The sequence below is a fragment of the Drosophila erecta genome, unplaced genomic scaffold (assembly GCF_003286155.1).
Source record: "Drosophila erecta strain 14021-0224.00,06,07 unplaced genomic scaffold, DereRS2 tig00000021-arrow-pilon, whole genome shotgun sequence".
NCBI lineage: Eukaryota > Metazoa > Arthropoda > Insecta > Diptera > Drosophilidae > Drosophila > Drosophila erecta.
The window spans coordinates 7,801,619-7,826,896 of record NW_020825198.1 but is presented as its reverse complement, the minus strand read 5'-3'; the positions used below and the strand labels follow the sequence as shown (position 1 = coordinate 7,826,896).

At 47.2% G+C, this 25,278-nt stretch overlaps 1 protein-coding gene across 1 annotated transcript in view; it reads right to left on the bottom strand.

The window, feature by feature from the left end:
* Positions 1-257: 257 nt before the first annotated feature.
* LOC6544190 (dynein heavy chain 3, axonemal) overlaps positions 258-25,278 on the bottom strand; it is a 35,112-nt gene continuing 10,091 nt past the window's right edge. Inside the window, exons 20-52 of the mRNA XM_001971912.3 lie at positions 23,702-24,592; positions 22,296-22,400; positions 22,062-22,232; positions 21,564-21,711; positions 21,184-21,282; positions 21,001-21,115; positions 19,651-19,819; positions 16,573-16,766; positions 15,593-15,795; positions 14,230-14,417; positions 13,733-13,903; positions 12,312-13,517; positions 12,100-12,243; positions 11,795-11,977; positions 11,123-11,328; positions 10,749-11,063; positions 10,455-10,686; positions 9,041-9,166; positions 7,308-8,692; positions 7,107-7,254; positions 6,628-6,838; positions 6,437-6,571; positions 6,193-6,365; positions 5,323-5,490; positions 4,375-4,934; positions 4,062-4,236; positions 3,799-3,971; positions 3,074-3,556; positions 2,829-3,008; positions 2,614-2,773; positions 2,149-2,558; positions 1,328-1,538; positions 258-1,047 (exon numbers count right to left, since the gene is read on the bottom strand). Of these exons, the coding sequence (XP_001971948.2) occupies positions 724-1,047; positions 1,328-1,538; positions 2,149-2,558; positions 2,614-2,773; positions 2,829-3,008; positions 3,074-3,556; positions 3,799-3,971; positions 4,062-4,236; positions 4,375-4,934; positions 5,323-5,490; positions 6,193-6,365; positions 6,437-6,571; positions 6,628-6,838; positions 7,107-7,254; positions 7,308-8,692; positions 9,041-9,166; positions 10,455-10,686; positions 10,749-11,063; positions 11,123-11,328; positions 11,795-11,977; positions 12,100-12,243; positions 12,312-13,517; positions 13,733-13,903; positions 14,230-14,417; positions 15,593-15,795; positions 16,573-16,766; positions 19,651-19,819; positions 21,001-21,115; positions 21,184-21,282; positions 21,564-21,711; positions 22,062-22,232; positions 22,296-22,400; positions 23,702-24,592 (9,762 nt within the window). The 3' untranslated portion in view covers positions 258-723. The remainder of the gene's footprint in view (positions 1,048-1,327; positions 1,539-2,148; positions 2,559-2,613; positions 2,774-2,828; positions 3,009-3,073; positions 3,557-3,798; positions 3,972-4,061; positions 4,237-4,374; positions 4,935-5,322; positions 5,491-6,192; positions 6,366-6,436; positions 6,572-6,627; positions 6,839-7,106; positions 7,255-7,307; positions 8,693-9,040; positions 9,167-10,454; positions 10,687-10,748; positions 11,064-11,122; positions 11,329-11,794; positions 11,978-12,099; positions 12,244-12,311; positions 13,518-13,732; positions 13,904-14,229; positions 14,418-15,592; positions 15,796-16,572; positions 16,767-19,650; positions 19,820-21,000; positions 21,116-21,183; positions 21,283-21,563; positions 21,712-22,061; positions 22,233-22,295; positions 22,401-23,701; positions 24,593-25,278) is intronic.

Here is a 25,278-nt window from a genome sequence, read left to right as displayed (position 1 = left end):
ATCCGCTCGGGCGATGGGAATGTTTGATGGAGCACCACTTGAGGATGGCAATGGCATTGGTGGTGGGGCTGCCTGTCGAAAAGCGTTCGATCCGTAGATGGGTTATAAGAATAGAATGGAATGTGCTTTTTATAATGCTGAAGCGTGTTCGATTGGTTTACGTTAACTCATTCGTGTATTACATCCTGTTGAGCGCTCTGTTGTGTGTAAATGCTTGTAATTTGGATTTAAACTGCGCACGTAACGCCGAAATTTTTCTTTCATTAACTTTATTTCCTGGTCTCGCGAATCGGCGGAAAAAAACGCTCTTAATTTCAAATATATACACACAGCCCTTCGTGGGGCTTTATGCTCTCGTTTATTCATTTGTAAATGGTGCACATAAAAAATATATCCAGCCAGACTGTATACTACTGTGCATATTTAATTTGTATCTGGCAATCAGCTTTCTTTCTTTCATCATCATCATCATCATCATCAAAATGACGCTGCCCCTCCATCTTGCCACCTTGCCCCCGGTGAATGCGGAAGGAGGGCGCCCAACAAAACAAACAGGACAGTTCGCTTTCGGGGCTTCCTGGACTGCGTAATCAAACGGAACAAAATCAAAATACATATCTGCATATGGATGGGACGGCAGGCGGCCCTTTGCGCCATCGAAAAAGACATAAACAGGCACAGATCCGGAATCGCCACCTGCTCCATGGCCACTTGCAATCCCAATCAGTCGTCCAGTTGGCACAGACAGGCCGTGCCACGATTAATCCAATGCATGGGTTTCCGGGAGCACCTCAGCTGCAGGTACATCACGAAATTGGTCGAATGGCCAGTGGTGGACAGGACGCCCCTCCGCTCGCTGGTCTTGTAAACCGGACAGTCGTAGATGGTCTCCGGCTCGCCGCCGGCTGTGGAGCGGGGTAGATCCTCCAGGGCTTTCAGCACGGGTCGCAGGTAGATAACGGGCAGTGTGTCGAACAGGACCTTCGAGAAGGACTCGTCCACCTCCTTGGTCTTGCGATTCCAGCGGGCGCCCTCGATGAAGATGCCCTACATTCGAAGCATAGATTTGTCAGTAAAAGCCATCACTAATGCCATTTTCATTAACCAAGAAATGTAATTATTCTTTCTATAGCATAATGCCAAACTATTTTTAGCTACATTGCGGGAAACGAATATATTAGAAATAGTCTTACTTGAATAAACTTGGTCTCATCATTGACCTCTTTTTGTTCCTGTTGCGTGTGTGGGAATGTTTTAGATTATAAACTCGTTCTATATGTGTTCTAGTCGGGTGTTCTATTTGGGTCCGCATAATAAGTTGACTCACCCGGATGTAGGCTCCTATGTCGGGAGTTCCAGGGACTTGTACCTCGAACTTGGTCACCGCGAACTCGATCAAGATCATGTCGATTTGGAAGCGGTTCTTGCGCGAGTAGTTCTGCAGAACGCCTGTGATGAAGGACTGGGTGAAGTAGAAGCCAGATATCCAATAAACCATCGGCTCGCCGTTGTCTATCCAATCCTGAAAGAAGGCCAGCCTGCGAGTGGACACGAGTTATCATATTTTTCAATTTATTAATAAATATTAAACATGCGACAACAATGGAAATGGGCGATTGGCAAATGCGGCCATGGGAATGGGGTGCACACAAAGCGTTGGACAGAATCAGGAGCAGAAGCAGGAGCGGGAGCAGGAGCACACAAACAGCATCGTCCTTTGATGTCAAAAGCAAATAAGATTTTTGCCATGAATGGCAGTGGCAGTGGCAGTGGCAGTGGCAACCACAGGAGGAAGAGCATCGGATGTGTGTGCCGTATACATTTATTATATTTGCACAATTGAGGCAAAGAACGAATGGAACGAACAGAACTTCGAGCAGGGCGCACGCGGCGCATTACTGGCAACTCAGCTCAATACAATGCCATTGAGGGCTGTCCGAACGTCTGGAAATACTGCTAAAAAGAACTATTCCTAACCGGAAGAAATATATATACTGAAATATATATACTGGGCCAACAAATTGTACTATAAGAAATAGAAGGCTGCCAGAAATATAGAAAATTTCCAAAGTGAATGGTTTTTTTTTTTCAGTGCCCTGAGCCTGGCTGCATGAAATGGCTGGATAGCTGGAGAACTAGGAAACTCACCGGGCCAGAAGGTCGCTCACGTAGCTGCCCAATGGCTTAAGCGACGGATAGCTTTTCTTCAGCCAGTCCGCCGGCAGCTTGCCAATGACCATCGAGGCGTGCGTTCGCTCCAGTTCGGGAATCATGGCAATCTGACCCACCACGGCCTTGCCCACGTTGATCAGACTCTTCCGGATGTATGAGAGCAGGCGATTGAAGCGGATGAGCTCCTGGCGCAGCACGGTGTTCATCGAATTGGTATAGATCACGGGATACTTCTTGGATACCTCGTCAATGTCGAACTCGTCCGGCAGCTGCCTCAAGACCTCCTTGCAGATGGCTATGGCCGGGTCCGCCTTGGCGCCGCCAGAGGAACTGGCCTTCACGGAGGCCATCAAATCGGTCTGGGTCAGCAAAACGCCGCTGATGAGCTGTTAAGAAAATGGAATGGTATTTTTGGCAACATTATTTCTTAGGTTGACCTACGGCATTGGTTTCCTTAACGTTTCGGTTAATGTCCGCATTTTCGTGCAGTCCGTAGACCTCGGGTTGCGGACTCAGCGGGAAACTGGACACATACTCTATGGAATTCAAGCGCGTGGGACTCATGGGCACCCGATAGTTTCCGGATTGAGACAGGGCATAGCTGGATAAATAAACATGTTAGCATTGCTCGGCTTATGTTGAGTTCGTTAACGCACTTATCCTCTTCGATGGTATTGGGATTATATATCATGTTCAGCAGAGATAGAATCAGACGACGATCCTTGTCGTCAGTGACTCGACCTCCATAGTTGCACTCTCCAGTCAAATATACATGGCCGCGGAAGGGAATGCTCTGGCTTTGGTTGATGAACATCTTCAACTGCAACAGGGAAATTCTGCAAGGATTTACATTTATGAAAATAACAATATTTTTGTAACACAATTACAGAAAATGACTCACTTCAAATCGGACTCGTTGAACTCGTAGGGAATGTTCCAGCCCAACGGCCCAAACTCTCGTCTTTCCTGGACGACGGCGTGGAAGAAGACCAGAGCAAAGACGCCCCTCAGCCAGCACTTGTTGGCGCTGTCCGAGAAAAGGAAGGCATTGGTGAAGAACTTATCCCGCATCAGCGGATCCGAGGTGAAGGAGCGATGCATGTTAGCCCTGAGCCCCTTGGGCGGTTCGTTAGTCATCTTCACGGAGTTCTGCAGCACGGAGACGGGGAAGACGGCGCTGGGATAGGAGGTGCACCACAGCCGATAGTCGTGGTTGGCTCCATCCGTCAGGGTGGTATCATTGCAAATCCTCTCCAGGTCGCCCATCCAGCTGATGGCGACGTGACAGTTCTGCAGCACCACCCACTGGCCATGTCGGGCGGCCTCCATAATCATCTTCTCCGCTCGCGGACCCTGTCCCTGACCCAGTGAGATGGTCTTCAATCTGTTTGGGACGAGATGTGCTTAGCATAAATTTCTTTAAAGAGCTGGATGAGGCACAGATGGGTATGCGCGGAGTCGGGGCCACATATCGACAAGGCGCACATGTCGCGCTTAATCGAAAACAAGCCACCTCCACCTGCACCTCCACCTCCACCACCAGCACCGGCAGCTTCACCATCGGCATCATCACCCACCCATGGACACGGACACGGAAATATGAGCCACTCTCGTTAATTAACTTACTTGTCGTACATGTTGCGTTGTTTGGCGAACATGAAGAGACTGGCCATGGGATCCGATCCGGCCGAGAGCAGGAACACCAGCGGAATTTTCGGCGAGCTGTCCGCGAACGAGGCAGCCAAATCGAAGGGTGGCGGCTCCACAAACGAGCGGTCCAGGTTGCGCGTAATGAAAGCCTGACAAAATCGGGGGATATTAAATGGGCACTCCGTTCCCCCAGGGGCCTTGGGCTTTCGGCTTTCGGCTACGGATGCGGCTCAACTTACCCGCACGGCTGGCACCACCTTGTCCGGACGGAGAGCCTTGATGACGATCAGGAAGTACATGTCGTTCACCGTGTTGTTCGGTGCCGGCAACTGCAGCTGGTCGGGATTGCTTGCGTCGTAGAAGTTGTGCCACTCCTCCGCGTGCGCTTCCATCATCTGCGGCAGGTTCTTGAGGCTATCGCGTAAAAGGGGTTGGGTTTCAGGAAATTGAAAGAGATTTATTAACCTTTATTGAGTAATGTGCAACTCAATTACTTTCTTGTGCAAAGTATGTTGGTTTTTTTCACTACCATATATTTCTATGAATATTTACCCTTCCAGGTCCGCAGCCTTGCAGACAGAAGCCCAGGATTTATCGGGCAGCCAGGAGCCCAGGGGATTCGGGGGAATACTCTTGTATCCAATGCCTCCCGTGAGGAAGAAGAGCAGTGCCGCCTTCTCCACTCGACCCTGCGAGACCAGGATGCCCAGGCACATGACCAAGGAGATGACCAGCTTATCCTTCTCGAAAAGGGAGCGACACACATTCGTGTAGATGGACTTGGTGAAGTAGTCATTGAGGTTTCTCAAGCGTTCGCTCAACTGATCGGATTTCGGCGCTTTCAGGATCGTGTTGACGAAGAGATTGAGGAACCAGGATAGCGAGTACTGGTACATGGGATCGACATTGGCCAACTCGCTGATGCAGAAGAACAGGATGGCCGAGTGCTTGGACACGGGAATATATTGCTGCCGGGCGGCATCGATCTCTATTTCAGTGGCCACGGCAATCACCTGCTTCTCCTGAATGTCCTCCGACAGAATCTTACTGGACGAAAGGATATTGATGGCGTTCTCGTCTTCCAGCACATTGCCCTCTGAGGTGGAAAGAACCTGGCAAGGAATGGTGTGGTAAGTGAAACAAATATGGATATGATGAAGATTACTGCTTAGCATAACATTTAAATGATTTGTTATGATCTTAGCATGCAGTAGAATGCGCCGCTATATTTGCGATTCAAGCATCCTGCTTCCAGTTAATTGAATTGTCATTGGCCAGGCACAAAAGCATAAATTGCCAGTCCGGCTCTAATTGAATCTGCTGAGCATGGCCAGCGGATTGGAATGCAAACGGCCCGAACAGGAGCAGTAGCTGCTCAAAGAGCATGCGAGGGAATAAAAACATTTATTATGCCAACGGCAGTGGCAAAAAGCAAAAGGAGCAGGATGAGCCGAAGGAGCAGAATCAGCAGGACGAGCAGAATCAGCCAAAGAGCCTTACCTCTAATATCTTCGATTCGATGGTGTACAATGCATCACGATTCCTTGCGGACTCAATAATCAATTGCTCCTTCTTCTCTTGCAAATCGGGACGCTCGTGAGCCACCACAATCGCCAGCAATTGTTCGCGTAATCCCTGTTCCGTTATCATGAAATTTAATACTGTTACCTAAACAGAGGAGACAAAATGGAGAAGGCAGGACAGGATCAATGGTGGTAGTGGTTGGTGGAGCCTTGCCACGCCGAGAGTGGCACGTAAAATGGAAGGAAAACTCAAAATAAACACACAATGTGCCACAAAAAAAAAAAATAAAAAAAAGAAAGGAGCAAGCAAAAATTGTGTGGGCGTTTGAGGAAAGGACGGTTGGCTAAAATAGAGATGGTTAAAAGGAAAACTGCTGACAACAGTTGCAGCATAAAAAGCGATGGCAAACGGCAGCAGGAGCGAAAAGCTGGAAAAATTTTATAAACACGTCGACGGAGGAGCGGGATGGGCACAATGGGCAGGACGAGGCATTGGGATAGATGTCCTCGATGACGGGGCTGCGACTGCTAGTTATGCAGCCACCTCGCACGTACATCACCATGCCGCTCTCGCACATCCACATCCACATCTGCATCCACATCCACATCCACATCCCCATCCCCGTCATCGTCAATGCCAACGAAAATTTGCATATTCCCAGCGCCTGCTGCCGCTGCAGCGCATCCTCCAAATATCAATTTAAGTTGGTCGTTTTATTACACAACTAACGTCATCATTGCCACAGACTGCAGACTGTAGGTGTAGGTGGAGCTGGAGCTGGAGCCGGAGCTGGAGCTCCCATTATCCCGCTCCTCATTTCTGCTTTTTCTTCTGGGTACAACTTACCATAACCATCACTTCCGGCGGATAACGCGGATTGCGGAGACAGGTCGTTATGTATAGACGAAAGTTGGGATTGTATTCTATCATTTGGTCGCCGCTCTTGATAAACAGACCGCCCTTGTGCTTGATGACGTTCTTCTCCAGAATGGGCGTCAGGTTCGAGTCGAGCTTTTCACCTGCAGCACAGGGGGGAAATAGCAAGGCATTGTGACTGGTGGTCATGGATTAGATCCTCTCTAGAACTCACCCACATTCTCGATGAGAACAGGCTGGCCAAAGGTGATGGCCAGCTCCAGCACCTGCATGTAGTTAGCATCACTCTGCTTGATCACCTTGAGGTCGTTATTCTTCTCCATGTTCTTGATCCATTTGTTGGCTTGCACTGCCAGGAATAAGGAACATAGTACCCAAAGGATTGAAAACGTTAGAACAACTTACCCTGCGGGTCAATGAGCAGCGAGTAACGACTGGAGTTTGTCACAATGATGCCATTCTCCACCGAAAAGTTATCCGCCGGCAAACCGGCCAGAGACCAAGCTCGAATGGTCATCGGATGACCCAGAGTGGTGGCCAGTGAGAAGGTTTCGCTACTCGGAATGTGCTTGCGCTTGCACAGAGCATTCCAGTCGTCCAGGATATTTACACGGTACTAGAAAGAAAGTGTTGAAGTCTAGCTAAATATGTTACAAAAAATGCTGGCCACGAAAATGCCCTGTCGCTCAATTTGAAAAGGAACATCACAAAAGAAAAACGGAAAGAACCACGGAAAGAAAAATCAATGTCACGTGCTCATGCATATTAAAAGCCTTTATGGGAAAAACCTCGAGAACGGAGGACGTTGACAGGACCATTACCTGTCATCGCTGGACGGGGACATATGTATGCTGAAACCAAAAAACAAACCACAACCAACTTACCTCCGTCGTGAAATAGCCCAAGTAAGCAGTGCAACCACCGGCCAGCAGGACATCGCCCACAATGTTGCTAATGGATTCGTGAAGATTCTTGGCCGCCTCCGACCAGCGGGTCTTCTCGCCGCCAAGTCCACCCAGCAGCTTTTCAGCTCTGGAGGGGAATGGAATGTAGATTAAGGGAAAATTCTAACCGCTTGGACTCACCTGTTCAACTTCTTCTCGCAGTTGTCGATCTCATCCTCTAATCTCTTCTTTTCCCGCGACTTTTCCGCAAAGAAGTCGTTGAGCTTCTGCAGCTTGTCCAGAATAACCTGCAGCTCGGCCCGCTTGGCATTAAGCTTCTCCATCTGCTGGGAGAGCTCTCCTTCAGCCTCGGCCAAAGCCGCCTTCTTGGGCATCACGATCCTGGCCACCTTGTCGTACACATCCATGGCGCGCACCCAGCGGCAAATGCCCTCGCAGGCCATCGAAGCAGCCTTGATCTTTTCCGGCACAAAGTCGCGATCTGCTATGTACTTCTCCCTAATCCTCTTGATAATGGGCGGTGGAATATTATCTTTGTCGAAGGTCTTCAAGGAATCCAGGAACTTCATGTCGCTGAGCATGCGCATCGAGGGACCCCAGTAGTCCTCCACCATGTGTCCACTTGGATCGGGCTTTCGATCCGGCTTGATGCCCCTGATCACGCACACAGCCTCCATGGTCAACTTGACGCCATAGGGGGGGTTCTTCATGGACTTCACTATGAAAATATCAGCTGGCTTCAGGGTGTTCAGCGCCTCCAAGGCGGCCTCCATGGCGGGAATGGCCTCGGCCAAATCGGTTTCACAATCATCCTTGATGGCCTGAGCTGCAGCAGCGGCTTCATTGGCCGCCGCCTCATCCGCACCCACCACTTCCTTCTTCTTCTCCGCCTCAGCCGTCTCACGTTCGATGTTCACCATTATGCGATCCGTTTCCTCCGACAGGATTTTCAGCTTGGGCTGCAGGTCGTACAGATTAGTCTGCATCTCACCCACCTGACCTGCGGCGAAGTCGAGCTTCTCCAAGCCCGTGGTATAGCGATCTCTCAGCCGGGTGATCTCGTCCAGCTTTCGAGAGTAGAAAGTTCGGAAGGCCTTCAGCAACTCCAAATAGGCCGATGGCGTCACATAATTTCGGCGATTCAGCTCCAAGTAACACTTTTCACTGGCGTCCACCACAGACTGGTGGAAGTACATGACGCAGTCGACCAGGTCTAGCTCCAATTGGGTTAGCTCCCGCTCGCCACCAACCGTTTCCCGACGCACTTCCTCCTGGTCAGGATCTGCGGGATCTTTGACCTGGACCGGCTCCTGTGTCTCCTCTCCATGCGGTCGGTTCAGATTCATTGAACTGACAAAGTAAACCCCCACGCGGGACAAAGCCTCCTCCGGCCAGGGCATGTACCAATCGATGGTGCAGCAGTTGATCAACGAAGGATATACGCGGATTCGCTCCTTGAAGGAATCCCCGATGGGTGAGAAGGCCAGTGCGATGTGGAGCTGTTCCCGGATGCGTTCGATGTAGTAGGCGTACACCTCGCTGGGCAGAGTGTCCAGAATCTTGCCCTGCGGTGAATCATCTGGGTTTAGTTACCCATCTCGATTTGTGGAGGGGTTTTGGCCAAAGGGAGTTGCATTTTGCTCCATGGTAGGAATGCACTTACCTTTCTGAGCTTTAGTGATGCAAAATTTGGCTACTCTTTACTTAACAGCCTAATGACAAACCTAATTGCTTTATATACGCTTTGGAAAATATGCAAATCAAATAAAATATTTCGTAAAATAACTAAAACCTATGAGAAATAATTTAAATCTGCTTAAAAATGTGTATTTTGCAACCAAATCTCCATCACTGTTAACGCTCGATTTGGCCAGTTTTTGCTTCTTGCACTCACTCCTTCTCTTCACACTCACCAATTGTTTGGCTACATTTGCCATATTCTCCATAATGGTTGCCTTGTCCTCCAGCTGATAGAGATTGGGCAAATCACCGGTATTAAGTATGCCATTGATATCCTCCACGTAGCCTTCATCCGTTGCCTTCAATCGACCGCAGGGAGAAACAGAGAATCAGAAACTGGGAATTCACAATTGTGCAATGCAAATCGGACTGCAGTTCGAGTTGCAGTTGAAGTGGAAGCTGGCCAGGCATCGCATTGGTGGATGGGGGGTTTTAAACTGAAGTTGAGCTATGCTGCTGGCCAAATGCATTTTTATGTTGCCAGGGAGCCAGCCCTTTTGTCCAGAGATCCTGGGACATGCATTTTGCATTCGCCTAAGTGGCCTTGTCCCAGGATTCAGGATTCAGGACTCAGGACTCAGGACACGGGACACGGGACTAGGGGCTGCAGGTAGGACTAAGCAGGAGCAGCATGCTCTCAGTTGGTCATTTTGGTGTAATTGTTAATTAATATCTGCATGGGGCTTTGTTGGCCCGGACAGAAGACTACAGGGGGAGATAAATCATTGATTGGATGGCCCAAGGTATACGAAAACATTCTAATGCTTCGAACAGTTTTCATCGAACAAAAACGAAAAGGCAGGGTGCAACCAATCTGATTGAGTTTCGGCATTTCAGAGTTTGTGCAAAACAGAATTAAAGCAATTTTAATCCGGTCAAATGGCTTCTTATGGATCTCCACTTTTGGTCACGCTTCACGGTCAAATGGAGCCGATAGACAAAAGGCGCATAAGGCGAGCACGCAGCATTATAATGTTTAACAACAATGTGTAAACACCTGCATATTGTCTGGCACATATATCGATTGGATTTCGGCCATACTAATTTATTGACCAACATTTATTATGGGCTGAGGTGCGACACCACACGCCGCCTTTGTTCCGCTGCCAATTTTGTGAAGCCCACTCATGTGCTCTTGATTTGCCATAATTTGAGCCGCTGCCTATGCAAATTACCGAGCAATAATCAAGTTAGTTCAACAATTAACCTAATTATAAATGCAAATTCTGGCAAAACAATGAGAGCTGCTTCCGTATTGAAAGCCTATTCGAGCCAAATTTAATTGCCCCGGCACTCGTTCGACAAAATTTTGCCCCGACAACAGATCCCTGCCACTAATCTCTGCTTAATTTTCAAGAGTATTCGAATTAATTTCAATTTAGCAATTTACATACTCAGATTACCAAGAAGTTTGGGATTCGAAGTCGAGTCTTTATGGGTTTATTGTTCCCTAGCCGGGCTGTGCTTTGATTACGAGGCTATTTACAACCTTATTAAAACGCCATTCCGACGGATTTGCATATCCACATCAGCCCACTAATCGATCGGTGTTTTTACGAGCATTTACGAGTAACCTGGCCAACTCACCTGTGCGTCAGAGAATAGGAATACGGTGTGGTTGAGATTGAAGCTGGCCGACATTAGTATCTTTTTGAGATCATCGCGCCAATCCGTGATGGTGTAGCTCTTGGACACCTGCACCGTCATGAGCCGACAGTCCGCTATGTAGGCGGCCAGGCGCGCGGAGCTGCGACGTCCGGATCCTCCCATGCCCACCATCAGGATGTTGCCACGCGGCATCTGCAGCACACGGGACACCCTAGAAAGATATAATACATTGTTAGGTGGAGCAATTTGAACCATTCCTAAGACTCCACACACCTGCTCACATGTTCGATGGCGAATCGGAACATGACCAAATCCATTGGCGTACTCGAGAAGGAGTTGTACTCCCTGAGGTAGTACTTCATCAGCTTCTCCAGCTTCTCGTATGTGTCACCCTCGTCGTAAAACTTGGGTTCCGCATCCGGCTCCATGTAATTGCCGTAGAATAGATTACGTAGATCGTTGTCAGTCAGCTTTTCGCCCGGTTCGATGCGCTCCCCAAATGCCTGCTCCAAGGGAAAACGCAGATTGGATTTGCAGGCGTCCACGGCCATCAGGAGCAGACGATCTCGGTCCTGCTGGTCCACCAAACTGAAAAAAAAACGTGTAGCGAATTTATGTACTTATCTGAGGAAGTCATCTATACTGACCGGTCGTAAAATACGCGATATGTCTCATGGGCCCAGAGGCGTCCCAGCTTCTCGGGATCGGGCATCCGCTTGGGGGGCACCATCACGATGCCCTGGAAGACGCGGGTGATGTCCCGCAGGGAAAAGGAGTAGTGCGACTTGGCTGGCGTGGGCAGGAAGCTGCGAATCGCATCGCGGTACACACTGACCATGGCCTCCGATAAGCCCTGCGAAAGGATAACACTTACTCACGGCCAGGTGCAATAAAAAGCCCAAACACAAACGAAAACTGTAGAGCGAGACAGTCGAAGTTTTGTGGAAATGGAGCTATAAAATAAGCCATTTTAATTTTATTATGTCCACAACGCTTGGATGCGTGCCAAGCACGGCAGACGACGCAGGGATGGACCATTGACGCCGCTGACCAGACAATCATCCTCCAGTGGCTGTGCTCGTTCGCTTTTTACACGAATGCAAATTGGTCCCATATATAAATTTCTGTATATACGAATTTGAAATTTTAAGTTATCTTACATCCCCTTAACCATTTAGTTGATAGCGAAGTGGTATCGTGGCGTCGTAGAATTTTTGATAACCATATTTTACACTTAGTGAAATCATTTAAATCAAAATTCAAAAGTATTTTCTCTCTCTACATTTCGTTGTTTGCGACCACGAGCAAAAGATACGTACACGGGATAGCAGAGCCACCTTTTCCGGATAGCCCTTGGAAAAATGCCAATCACCAATCGTTGTGAATATGCGAACGATGGTTGCGTCCTCAAAGGAATCGACGGCCACCACGAACATGTGGCGATAGAGACGCGGAAAAATGAAGTTACTGCCACCCAAAGTGCCCATGGCGCACATCAGAGTCTGTCCAACGATTGGAGTTCATGGATGGAGTGGGGAGGCAGGAGGGCAAAGATGAAAACTTTACAGATAACTTATGGCCAGTTTATGGACGGAATAAGTTGTCAACTGGCAACACCACCTACCATGTCCACCAGCTCGATTTTGGTGGTATCGACGAGGTCCGACCAATAACCGTGATCCAGCCAAGTGCGGAGGAGCTCCAGTGGAGCCTGGGAGCCATAGGTATCCTTCGATGGCATGGCCACATCGTCGCAGAAAACAGTGCACTTTAATTGGTAATATTAAATGAGAATGTGGGTAATTATTATCGTTATCAATTGCAAGCCTTAATCACCTTCTTTCCCAGTGAGGGTCCAAAAACTCCTTTGCGCCGCCTGTCCAACTTGCTCATGATGGTGTCCTGCACCATTTGCGCCGAGGTCCGAGCCGAGAAGTTTATGACATTGACCAGGTTGGCGAATTTGGGCATGGCCAGCAGGTTGCTGGTGATGATGGCACTCTTTCCAGTTCCTGTAGGTCCAACGACCAGCATGGCGTACGACTTGGAGATGCAAAAGTCCTGCCAATAGGATATGTAACCCGTTTCCTTGGTGGGCACAATAAGCTCACTGATCTGGGCATTCTCGGGGAAGTTGGCCGTGGTGCCTGCGCTGTCGTCGCTCTTCTGCCAGGTCCACCAGTTTTCAGCTTCATCGAATCGGTAGTCCAGAAACAGCAATTTCTCCGGGAACATTTGACCGCGATTCAGCGAGAAGTACTTGGGTTTCGGGTAGCTCTCATTGGAACCATAGATCACCTTTCGCAGCAGTGCATCAAAAGTCTTCTGACCCTGGCCCGTGAGAGCCGAGCAGTATGCCCAGGCGAAACAAAAGAGGTACATTTGCTGGAACCAGGCTTGGTTGAACTGTTTGTGCTTCTCGAGGAAGTGCAGGAAGAACCGCGAGAAGGTCTGGTACTGATAGATTGGAGAAAGTTCCAGCATTTGCTTGCACTGAGGCAGGAACTCCAAGGCAGCCGGCACCAGCCACTCCGTCATGTCCTCGAACAGGGTCATGTAGATCTCACTTAGACCCACCTTGTTCACCAATACATTGGTGAAGCTTTTGTGCAGCGCCCGCCATCCCAGCTGCGATGGCTCCATGTAGATCATACCGCAACGCGACACTGTGGCCGGCGATGCCTGCTCCAAGTCCGCCGGCTCGAACATCATGTTCATCAGCTTGGTCATCTGCATAATCTCGCCGGACATCAGGCAGAGCTTCTTGTTGTCGTCCAGCACGGTGTTCAGATTCTCGATCCACACCGCATCCACCGGCCCATCGAACATCACCCATGCCCTCTCTCCCTTGGGTCCTTGCACCTGTTCCCTGAACGTTTTGGCCAGCACTCCGTCGTACCACTCATGGGAAACCGGATCGAAGCGCCCGTAAAGTTGGCCCATGGTTATGGCCTTTGGGTTGATGATGCGGAACGTGACCGGGAACTCCTTCAACGTCGCCTCCTCGTCGTTGGACACGTTTCGCAACGTCTGGGCCAAAACCTGCGCGAAAAATGATTATTTATAACGATGATTAATGCCATTTTTCTCAAAACAAGTATTTTAATATAAGACAAAAAAGGTGGACAACTGCAATTAATTTATCCCTGTGCAGATTAAGTCGTTTGTTAACTCATTAATTCCAGGCCATTTAATTGGCTGGACGGCGAAATGAATAGGTAAGGAGCACGGTGTGTTCCTGAACCATGGATACCCACCTGGTAGGCAGTGGTCTTTCCGCCCATCGAGCCACCCACTATCATCAGGCCGTGACGCACGAGCAGCATCTCGTATATCTGCAGAATTTTCTCCAAATACCATGGCGTCGCCTGCAGATTCCGATCCTCCAGGTTGATGTGCAGCCACTTGAGTATGTCGCCACGTTGCGGCTATCCGGCGTAAATAAAATATGAACAGTGGGAAATGGTATGCAGGCAGTTAATAAATGATGTATAAGAATGCATAAAATGCCAATGGGCTGCCACAAAGGAGCAAAGGGAAAGTCCTCTTTGAAAGTGAAAGAATATAATTCAGTTTCGTATTTAAGGCGAGTAATCATCAGCAAAAAAATGATTCAATAACCGCTACCCTATATCAAGTCCGTTTCTGTTTTTATTTGTTAATAAACGATTATCGCATTAATTGGCGGCGCTTGCAGGTCATTACACCTGAAGAATGTTAATTGATTCAAACCGATGACAGTAAATTTGCTTACCATTGGCAGCTCAACGCCGGGGAATAGATCCATGTAGATGCCGATGAAGAGGGAGATGTCCTGCTCCAGGAATTTTGGCAAATTGACATCCACAATGGCGCGCAGCACAATCTCCGGCTCCGGCAGGTCAGCATAAAGCCGTCGCAGCGAGGCGGAGGCCAACAGAACGGACTTTACGGCGCGCATTCCTGGCAAATAGAGGTACAGTGGGACATCGATAAGGCACTAACTGAGCAGGAGGGCCTAACAGCTTACAAATAGAAATAGAACCTCCCAATAGATGCAACAGAAGACCTGCACTTTAGCTCTGACAAATTCTTATTAAATTGGTAGTTAATTATAGGTTGCACCGTACCATTCGTAAGGCAGAGGGATCTGCGGCAGGAGGCGGCGTGGGAAGTTGGAGTTTTGCCGCATTAGCTGAACGTTATGCGAGGGCATAACTCAGCGAGCAGTCAGTAGGTTGAGGCATTCGCGATGCCGCTCCTGGTGGCGTCGACGATGCGGGGAGTGGCAATACCTGGAGTCCCGCTCCATCCGAAAGCCATTGCCTGCGCATCCTGGCCTCATCATTATAGCGCCAGGGAAATGCTAAACTTTCGCAACGTTGCAAAAACAGCTGGACAGGAATGGGCAGGAAAGGGGGCTGGCTGGTGGGAGGGCAACTAAATGTACAAATAGTTTTTATTATTACTTGGCAGAGCGGCAAATACAATGTGTGTGTCTATGTGCCATTTGTCTCTCACACATGCAGCACAAAAGCGCAGCAAACTTGCAAGAAAGTTTTTCAATTTAAACTCAAAATAAGATACTGATCAAATGTACTTTGCACATAAACTTGCACACAGCTGCCTTCCTGCAATTGCAGCCAGCGGCCGGCAAAGGATGCACAAAGATGCACACGCATACTGGAAGCCCGGACGGAGTGGCAAACACAGACATGTTGTAATGTCATATGACATGTTACGTCGTAAAAGGAGCAATATCTTTGCCTTGAAACAAGCGAGCAGAAGGATGCACGAAAAATGCCGAGGAGGAGACACGCACGCAGGACATGAGACATCCGGAAAGTTGTATCCCTCCTAAAAACCATACCGAACTCCCACAAAGTTGAGCTGCAGGGATGGAAAAAAACACATGTTGTTGACTACTTTTGCGCCTTATTAGCCAGGTGGAGCGACAACCTTGCCCTCTGACCAGTTCATGTCTAAAGCCAGCTACATGCTACGGAGATTTAATGCTCCAGCGCAACGGAGTTTCCGGAACACAGGGAACATAAATCTTAATTTGCGGAAGAAAAATCCATATTCTTCAACAATTTTGCAATCAAAATTACAGATATTTTCTGGAACTCTTAACTCACCGTAATCGTAGTGGGACTGCGAGGACAGCTGCTCGGAGCACAGCTTGTAGGCCTGGACAATCTTTTGGGAGAGATTCCTGGCCATGTCGAATCCGTTGGAGTAGAGGGTGATCTCGCCAATCATGGCGTAGTCAGGCACCATCATGGCCACCGTGCGGAACAGGACCTTCAGGTTGTCCGGAAGCTCTGTTCGGCCGGCGTAGCTGTGGGCAAAGGTTCAGAAGGAGCAGAGGAGACACCGGATTAGAGCCCGTTGGGCAATCAAATTCGTCAAAGTGCAAGTGCTAATGGCATAAATACTAAACACAGGCTCCTCACAGCTCTCCCAATTTCCCAGGCCCTGGCCCTTCCAATGGCCAATAACCAATATGAGTGACTGCTCTTAAGGACGTCTGGTTGCGTGACAAATTGGCAGGCAGGCAGGAAAAAGCTGAGTGGTGCAAAGCAGAGCAAAGCAAAGCAAAGCAAAGCGAAGCACAAAAAAGCACACTTCTGGCCAGGAGGAATGGCAAAGCAAAAGCGACGTCCAATCGAAATTAAGACCTCCGCTGAATGGCACAATCAGTTACGGCCGGAGAGGGCTCGAACCAGGACCACAGCCATGGGCAGGAGGATTCACAGGGCCTGGCTAATATGCATGTTTGTCGCAGCTGTTCCACATGCATGCCAAAGCAATAAATATCCCGATGGGAAAATCTCCAATAACGCAATAACTACCAATATCGGAACGCAGTGCGTCCACCTCCAAGTGGGTGGCTAATAGCCCTCTTCGCCGTGTCGTTCGTATCAGTCGTATCTACCGTATGGTAGGCTTACAAAGTAACTAAATGTATTTTCAAATGCCCAGTCCAACAGCACAAAAAAAAGGGGGGGGAAAAAAAGAAAAAACCAGGAAGTGCGGAAAAAATGCGATGCGTGAAACCGCAGCTGCTGTTCCCAGCACTCAGGCATCCTTGCATCCAAAAAACCCCGCTACTCACCCGGGATTCATGGTTATGAATATGGAACAAGTGGGATCCAGTTTGAGCATCGTATCCTCGAAAAAGAATTTCACAACCTTGCGTCCGATGGCCCGCTGGATGGTCAGGATCTGTTGCGCCACCACGGAGAGCACCTCCAGCTCGATGCGATTGAACTCGTCGAAGCAGGCCCAGGCGCCCGATTGTGCCAAGCCCTGCAAGGAATCCATAGAAATGGGAGTGGGTATGAGTGGATGAGGAGCAGTCAAAACACACAAGCCCAGTGCGAGTGAACAATCCCGAATAGGGCTGCAAAAAATAGCACACAAATAGAAACAGAAATTCCTGGACAAGAGTGCAAGGGAAATATCCTTGCACACACACACACTCACACTCATCCCGCTGTTCGATTGGGGAAAAGTGGAAAAAGCAAACAGCAGCATAAACATTATTTTCTCTTTCTCATGGCTCGGTTTCTGTATTCCGGTTCCTGGGGCCGCCACTACTACTACGACCCTTTGATATGCTTCCTTTTGCATGTTGCAATAAATATGCTGTTTTATCCCAGCTGGAAGCCCGCACACCCCCACTCCCGCCCACTTTGCACCCGGAGCAGCACAAATAGAACGCCAAAGCAGCGAAGCTGACCTGACTGCTAGCGCCACGCCATGGAATGCCCAACCATATGGAGTGGGCGTCGCAGGTCGGAATCTATCAGCTATATATCCCTGTGAGCTGCCCGATGGCCATGCAGCGCAGTATCTATGGTTGGCCCAAGAAAAGGTTCCAATTTCCCCTGTTGCTGCAGATATGAGGAGCTCTAACGAACTGATTTTTGGGTATGCTTTCAATTATTGCAACGGCAACAAATGTTTTGAATGAACTTCATTGAAATAGGGAACATAATATTTCATTTCCGATTTCATGTGGTAAATTTCTATTACAATAAAGTTTATATTTATGTCCAACGGGTTAAACTATTGACTAATTTAGATGATCGAAATCGTAAATGCAAATACAATGATGAGCAAGTCGAAGAGCATCATAATAACATGGACTTGATATTCTATATCCCCATTGCTAGCACAACTAGTTTGTTTAATTAATACTCCCCCAAAAACCTGTCAAAACGCTACACTAAACCAGATTGGCAAACAACTTACTATAAAGCTGCTGGTCAAACTAAACACAATCACTTATCAATGGGGAAACCGTGGGGACAGCTGGCTCCACTTGACCACCTTTAAAGGTTTCTGGCTTCTGTTGGTCCTGCGGCAAGGACCGCCCCGCTTTCCATCCAGCTGTACTCCACACAAAGAGTTTACATTCTGTTGCGCGTTCGCACGCTTTTTGCAGTCACTGTGGGCACAACCCACTTCACCCGATGCGATAGCTGCTGCGTTCCGCTTGGCCCCACAATTGTACAATTAGCGCCTCTGCCTCCATCGGAGGTGCAGCAGCCGGAGCAGAAGGTCCTGGAGCTGCCGGAGCTGCTGTGTTAGGAGCATGTTTGTCCAGAGCACGGATAAATGGTGGCAGTTGCCTTTGAACACTTTCAACTCCATTGAGAGTAGGTTGGCGCCAAACGGCAACAGTGATGGAGAGTATCTGGAGTGGTTTAAGCACTATAAAGGTATCACAGTGCAGTATTAGACCATACAAAGTATCTCACCAACATTCCTTGAAATAGAAAACACATATTTCTATATATGACATAGGAATATGTCTTTAAGTTTGGCGTATTTAACTCAAGCGTGGGCAATGAAGAAAATTGAATATTTCGCTTAAATGTACATGCACCCTTTATAAAATCTGGGAGCCCATCCCATGAAAGTATCTTACCCAAAAGTGCTGCTGCGATAACTTTTTGCCATCCATTGGATGCGCCTTTTGTTCGGTGCGACATCCATTGTTGTGGCCATTTTATTTGCATTTAATTTATTTACGATTACTTCCCCGGCTGGCACTGGAATTGCTCTCGAATATTTCGCATATTTTGCCAATTGCAAATTATTTGATTGTCGCAACATTGTTTCCCAGACATTCCCAGCCCGGCAACTAAAAATCAAAAACCGCATCGCAAATCGGCGGAGTGCGAGAGCATCGTGTGCTGGAGATTTACGACTTCCTTGAGATTATTAGAACAAATGCCAATCCAGTTGGTGACAAAGCGCAGAACGACTTTCTAAAGCCCCACTCGACTCCAGTCTGAAAACCAGACGCGGAGACCCAAATTAAGCAATAAAACGAATAAACAAATGTCCAAGCTCAAGTGGATCCCAATCGCATAAATTCATTAATTTAAATTGAGCGGCCAGCGAGCGCTGGCAATTTATGGGCTCTCCAATCGACGCAACTAAACTAAAGTTGCCGGTTCGGTCGGGTCGTTATTAATACAAATCCCATGCAAATGAACAAGAACACTGGGTGATCACTTTACCGCGACCACCCCACCGACCTCATCATCGCCATCAAACGGCTCCCGTGTTTATGGGGCTTAGGAACTATTATGCAATTAGCCGTGTGAGCGTATTATGCGATTAGAGCCTATGTCAGCATAAATTTACTACAAGATTTCAGCACCCGTTTAAGATGTGCGTGTGTTTTCGGGAAATAGGGATGAGAATGGGGATGGATGTCCAGGAGGCACCGGTTAACGACCTGCAAATAAAAATTTGCATAAACCGAAGTGGAGGCGCACGAATTGGGCTGTGGAAGAAGTCTGGCCATTACTTTCGCAAGCTGGCTAATTAGTCAACAGCCAGGGGAAAAGCGATTAACCCGCCGGTGCTGCATTAATTTCAATAAACACACGCATAGTAAATATATGGCCAGAGAATGGGGAATTGGAAGGGCGCATCGAAAGTCGGCTCCAGTGTGTCTGACATGAGTCCAATTAACTGGGCTCGTGCGGTATTGAAAGTCACGATTGTTGCGTGTGCCGCCGCATCAAGACGAGTTCTTTGCCTGATTAATGTGCTCCACTCGACTCCGTTTTCGGGGCCATCAATTAGAAAGCATTCGAGCAGCAAATCGCAGACAGCGCGACGCTCTAGAATCTCTTTATAGGCATACATGTATATGTAGCTCCAAGCTCACCTTGAAGAACTTGCCCAGCGCCTTGTAGTCCAGTCCATCGGAACAGTTGAAGACGACGCACTTCTTGGCCACCGCCTTGGCCAGATCCTTGCAGGTCTCCGTCTTGCCAGTTCCGGCGGGTCCTTCGGGAGCTCCTCCCAAGCACAGCTTCAGGGCGCCCATCAATGTGCTGCAATCGAATGGGTTGTGAATTAATATAGGGACACAAAGAGTTGATGGATGGGGCGGGACAATGGGGTGGACTCGCTTTTAATATCTATTTCGGATTTTTCCCATTTCTCACGGCAGCAGCTTAAAAATTGTCATTTATGTTATGGGCGGCTTTTTATTCTGACCCAAATAGATGTTATTATGAGGGCAGTGGGTATATACGTGCATGGCTGAAGTTTAAGTTTAAGTTTGAGCTCATCAGGATCATTAAAGGATAAGTTTTCTTTTACCTCGAGGCTAACTAGAGAACATTGGACCAACTTTAATAACTACGTTTTATGATAATATATATTTAATAATACAATATAACATTGAAAAAGCTCAAATCAACTTTAAAATTTACGCTTTTCTCCAAAATCTGTTTAAGTTTTTGAGGATACTTTTCCATTCGACTAACCAGCTCCGAATATCATTTTATACATGGCTCATTTTTGCCGCTTGTTTTGCAAGTTCATATTTTTATCATATTGGCAGTGTCCCCACTTTGGTTGCTTGTGCATATATTTTTTAGCCTTTCCGGCATAGCCATACAAATATCTATATACACTCGGTTATGTTTTTTGTTTGTCCGCCTTTCCGCCCCCCTTTTTTAACTATCCCGGCATGGGTGTGAGTGTTAGTGTGCGACGTATGTGTGTGTTTGTGTGAAAAACTGTCCAACATTGATTTATTTGTTTAATATAAAAGTTTTATCGGAAACCCCATTAAAATGTCCTTTCTGCCGGCTTGCCAACGACGGCCTGCCTGCCAGCCTGCTGCCATTTCGTGTGTCCTTCCTTTAGTCCTGAATATTCCTGGATATGTTGTTATTGTTGCTGCTGCTGCTGCTGCTGCTGTGTGTTTGTCGTAGGCAGCTTAAACATCAAAAAGGTTTTCAGCTCTTTTTGCGTATTTTGCTTGCAAAATGAAAATAAATTTAAAATGCACCGAAATAAAATAAATATTTTCCCAATAAACGTGCCTGGCTTCTCGTCTGACTTTTAGATGCACTGTATGCGTGGAAAGGAGGGGTTTTGGCAACGGTTTGTCAATTAATATTTTCGATATTCATACAGGGCATCGTACAGGTGTGGAGTGTTGGTTTTTTTTTGGGGGGGGGGATTTGTGTAAGATATATAGACTATGTTCTTGTACACCCACCGGTAGCAGCGATCGGTGAGGGGAGTCACCACCAAGCGGGGCAGATTGCCCAAGTATTCCATGCCATATTCGACATCTGTGACCACCATACTGACGCACACCCAATCCTCGTTTTCTGAGAATAAATCAAGGATTTATAGTTGTGGTCAACTGCTGAAACTTTGGGGCCCCAAGTAAACTCACTCTCGTTAACCTTCCAGTAGTAACGCAGCTGGGAGATCCAATCAAAGTCCTGAATGTTGGTAATCCTGCAATCCGTCAGGTACTTCACAACATCGCGATCTGGAAAAATTAAAAAATAATAATTTAGTCAGTACTTTTCAGAAACAGTTAGTCAAAAGAAACAATAATCATAAATATTAGTAAATTATTCATTATGTAAAAGCATCGAGCGGGTCTCTAGCGGTTTTGTTCTTGGTCGAAACATTATTTAATTATGCAAACGTGTTGGGCTTGCGGTTTGGTTAAAGAGCGTTAAAATACGGTCAAGTGGGTTTCTCTTTGAGGCATGGTCCACATTTAAAATTCCACTTATTGTTCCACGCTTCTTGCCCCGCACTCACCATGCACATCCAGGACAATCAGCGCCTCCACGGCAATCCGGACTCCGGCTTGCAGATCCGTGCGCACCAATTGCACCAGGTCGGCAATCTGCAGATTGGACTTCTCCAAATAAGCCGGCAGCTCCTTCGTCTCGATGGCCTCCTCCACCTGGGCGAAGTAAAGTACAAAAAAATGGCAAGGAGCATAAAGGAGCATAAAGTGTCTGAGAAACTGCAGCAAAGCGAAAGCAAATAAAGAGCGAAATATGGTTTTCAATTTCGCTGCTTGGCAAACGCGAAAAAATTTCTGAAAGTCAAAGCCCAAAAGGGAAGTGCTCACAAAAGAAGGCACCCCGGGGAAGGCAAAGAGGGTCAGAAGTGCTGAGGTCCAGCTAATCTCACTGTCAGCGGCACAGAGAGCTCTCCTCTGACAGCCAACCGAACTGATGGACGGTTGTTGTCCCACGGACAACGTCCTTGTGGTTGCGCGGTTTTGTTGCCGAGAACTCGATGGCTCACCTCATAGGTCCAGGCCATGCAGGAGATGCCCTGCACCACCTGACCGGGCCAACTGACCACCCATGAGATGCGCTCCACCATGGCGTAGTCCTCCCAGGCCTCACGCATCTGCTCCTTTACGCTGTCCAGCATCACCATCTCCACCTCCTTGAGCCACATCTCTACTAATCCCTATGAAACAAACGTGAGTTGGTGAAGGTGTTCCACTTAAAGACGTAAAGACAAATCGCATACATTGGCCAACTGCGGATTTATTTTGCGCACCAGAGCCACACGCTCCTCCTCATCACTGACCATCTCCACGATCTCCATGTTGTCGTCAAAGGTGAGACTGCCAATCTGTAGGAAATTTAAAAAAAGATCAGTAAAAGCAGTTTAAAACAATATCGAATCCTATAGTCGAGTTTCCCGATCGAGAAATTTCAACATTTTCTGGAATATCGGTAAAAATTGGGAAAAAAATTAATAAAATGAAAAAACGAACGGTTTGTGAGTGTTGGAGTGAGCGTTGGCGTGGGCGTGATAAAAAAAAATACAAAAAAATTAAAAACAAAATAAATTTATAAATTTGAATGCAGATTTTTAGAGAATTGCGCCACAACCATTTAGAGGTATGCCACGTCAAAATCCGATTAAAATAAGTTGAGTTATGGAGTTTAGAACTTCAGCCTTAGGACATTTCCTATTTTTATGAATTTGTACAACATCATCACATCAAAAAAATAACAAAAATATTAAAAAAAAATTTTTCTAAATTTGAATGCAGATTTTTAGAGAATTGCGCCACAAACATTTAGAGGTATGCCACGTCAAAATCCGATTAAAGTAAGTTGAGTTATGGAGTTTAGAACTTCAGCCTTAGGACATTTCCTATTTTTATGAATTTGTACAACATCATCACATCAAAAAAATTACAAAAATATAAAAAAAAAAAAAATTTCCAAATTTGAATGCAGATTTTTAGAGAATTGCGCCACAAACATTTAGAGGTATGCCACGTCAAAATCCGATTAAAATAAGTTGAGTTATGGAGTTTAGAACTTCAGCCTTAGGACATTTCCTATTTTTATGAATTTGTACAACATCATCACATCAAAAAAATTACAAAAATATTAAAAAAAAAAAAAATTCTAAATTTGAATGCAGATTTTTAGAGAATTGCGCCACAAACATTTAGAGGTATGCCACGTCAAAATCCGATTAAAATAAGTTGAGTTATGGAGTTTAGAACTTCAGCCTTGGGACGATTCTTAATTTTCTTGAATTTCTACGACATCATCACAACAAATTTTCAAAAAAGGTGGGGGCGTGACAGTTTTGGGCACAGCTTTATCTTAACATTTTAGCTTTTGTAGTTCCTGAGATCAAGGCGTTCATACGGACAGATGGACAAGGCCAGTTCGACTGCTGATCAAGAATAAATATACTTTATATGGTCGGAACGTTTCCTTCTGCCTGTTACATACTTTTCAATAAATCTAGTATACCCTTTTAATCTACGAGTAACGGGTATAATTAGTCTTCCTAGTCTTCGGAAAAGGATGGTACATCAATTAATCAATCAGTTATACATTAAGATAAGCCTATGATTACTTTAACCAACTACAACAGGATGGTATAAACATCTGAACCAAACTCACTCCTTCGAAACACTTCCTCAAATGGGGCTGCACACGCATGGGATCCTTGGTCTCGGAAAGAATCTCCAATAACTCGTCGTTGGACAGAAAGAAGAAGCGAGCGAAGAACAGCCGCTTCTGCTCCAGGTATGTGTTTAAGCCCTTTGTGACCGTCTCCAAGTCCTCGATGGCCTTCGTGAAGACTTCAAGCATATCAGGATACTCGGTGGCAGCCATCACATGGCGATCCTTCAGCGTGTGCTTCATGATCTTGCGCCACAACTTATCCACCGCCTTGAAATTCCGCCCCTCCAACGGCATTTGCCGCATGATATCCTCGCTGCTGAAGATCGGCTCCAGGTACATCCAGGTGATCTGTACATTTGTCCAAGCATCGATGATGTTTTGAATGAGGAGCAGACGGGCCTCCCAGTCGTCCGCCTTGGAGCCCAATGCTGTGATGAATGGCGATCGTTTCATGGCCTGGGTTCGCATTATATGATCATCCAGCAGCGTCTGAATATCATCCAGGCTGGCCAGGATGTGCGTGTCCGAGTCGCGGTACTGCAGCACCTCGAACATCACGTCCTTCCAGTCCGCCTGCATGATCCTCAGTCCGTTGTTCAGGTCGTACTCCTTGCCCGCCGCATTCGCAATCTCTTCCAGCTGCGGCAGAATGCTCATGATGTCCACGTCGATCATGTCCTTCAGAGTGGGAAACAATTTCGGATTGACCTTGCGACCCAGTATCTTTGTGATTTGATCCCAGTGCCGCTTCTCCAAGCCATGACGGCAAATCGAGTCCAGGACGGGCAGATACACTCGGAACTTCTCGATCTTCATGCGCATCTGCTCGGCGGCTCGTTTGGCCACTGGATTGTAGGCCAACTGACGGGACAACTTGTACATTATCTGGGAAATATTACAGAAGACACTGGGTTAGAAACAAACAGGTAAAAGTGGTTTCTTGAGCCACTCAAAAAACTTTCAATTTGTCAAATGGGAAATTCAATTACAAGAACTGCTTTGAAACGCATTAAATTTGTCTTGCTATGGATATTTTAATAGAGGATTTCCTTTTTAAAAATCTATATGGTGTAATTGATTCCCCTTAAAGTGAGAGGTTGCGCAGCTGTAAAGCTGAAAATAATTCGATTTCACAAGAGTATTCAAGCCTTCGCCTGAGAAATGTTTTCCTCATTTTTTTGGACTCCCACTTTGCCGCTTCAGCTGTGCCGAAAAATTCAATTCAACTGACTTTCCTTTTGCGCCTTTGTGCAGCTTTTTTGCGTGGCTCCGAACGGCTTCCCAACTGACCCCGATGGGGTCACATCCCCAAAATCCAGGGGATTCCCTGCCTTCAGCTACTCATCTTATGCCAGCCAGCCGCCAAATATGTTGGGCATTTTTTCCATGCATACTTTTCGGCTGCCAAGTGGAACTTTCTTTTTACAGACAGTTTTCAGTTGGTCGTTGCTCGGGTTTGTCGGGTTTGTCCCTTGCTAACTGGATGGATGGCTACTATTGCTGCCCTAGGTGGCCTGAGGTTTTTAGTTGCATTTTAGTTGCTACATTGGCTTACAGACGGACACGGCGTA